Source organism: Anneissia japonica, unplaced genomic scaffold, assembly GCF_011630105.1.
Source record: "Anneissia japonica isolate Jap-2015-1 unplaced genomic scaffold, ASM1163010v1 scaffold73243_len1078_cov167, whole genome shotgun sequence".
NCBI classification, from domain to species: Eukaryota; Metazoa; Echinodermata; class Crinoidea; order Comatulida; family Comatulidae; genus Anneissia; species Anneissia japonica.
In genome coordinates, this window is record NW_022759063.1 from 1 (window position 1) to 1,078 (window position 1,078).

Here is a 1,078-nt window from a genome sequence, read left to right on the forward strand (position 1 = left end):
AATAATGCACTAACATTTACAAATGAACTTCCTTCATATCACTTTATTACGACTATCACCACAATTGCTATTATCCCGTGATTACTCTAATTCTTAGTATAAGGATATTTAGATCAGCATTACCTTTAAAAATAAAACACTTAGGAACACAACTCATCTGAAACCTAACATTCTATTCCATATCATGAATTATTTGTGAACCATAAGTGATTAAATTCTACGCGAGACAAAGCTACTTATATTTCAAGTCAATCAATCAATTTACAAAAATACTGTGTTGTTTATTACAGGGAAAATTATGTAACGTTCAAATACAATTACATGGTGTTGATAATCTCATTATTTGAAATAACAAAGTACATTACCTTTCATACAGCTACCATCCTCACCCTTCGTCCAACCTTCTCTACAGTAGCATCCTCTTTCACCGTTACGAATGGCACACTCTGCATTCTCGTCGCAATTCTCGCTGCTGCATTGTACACGACCATCGGTACACTGACATGACATGGAGCAGTCATCAGTCAACCAGTGATCTCCAGGCTAAAGGATTAATTTAAAAGGTAGTTTCTATTACATTCATCATAACGCTTTGCGAGGTTTTTTAATGCGACCAACTGAGTTTGGTGTGATTAAAATAAGGTAGTCTTTCGTTTGTCATTTATTTTTATTCAAATTTTAAAACTCTGAAATTAACTTACAGAATAATAGAATCCATTTTCGGAGCAACCGCACTGTGATGGTTGAATACAGATGTCACCATCCAGAATTGTTCCCGTTGGACATTCACATGTTTCAATGCACGCACCAGGACACTCCCTGGTTGGTTCAGAATCCACACACGTTCCGGGACAGGCACTGGCGCATGGGCTGTACACTTTTCCGTCTTCACATTCCATTGCTGAATAAACAAATAAATTAGTTAGTAGAACAAAACAAAGACATCATCAGCAATAGGATAACAACCTTGGCGATATTTCGCTGTCAATCACATTTCTGAGTTGCTTATACTTTTGCTTATACTTACGGCACTGGGGTGTTTCTGTTCGCCAATGTCCAGGTGACCCTCCGCGTTCTC

At 37.5% G+C, this 1,078-nt stretch overlaps 1 protein-coding gene across 1 annotated transcript; it reads right to left on the reverse strand.

Annotated features, from left to right (window-relative positions):
- Positions 1-365: 365 nt before the first annotated feature.
- LOC117125563 (alpha-tectorin-like) lies at positions 366-1,072 on the reverse strand (the record flags this gene model as incomplete). Its single annotated transcript, XM_033272091.1, has 3 exons — positions 1,028-1,072; positions 702-901; positions 366-543 (listed from the first exon to the last, which is right to left on the reverse strand). Coding segments are annotated over exons 2-3 (376 nt in total), but the record flags the coding sequence as incomplete, so codon positions are not given.
- Between the last annotated feature and the right edge of the window lie 6 nt (positions 1,073-1,078).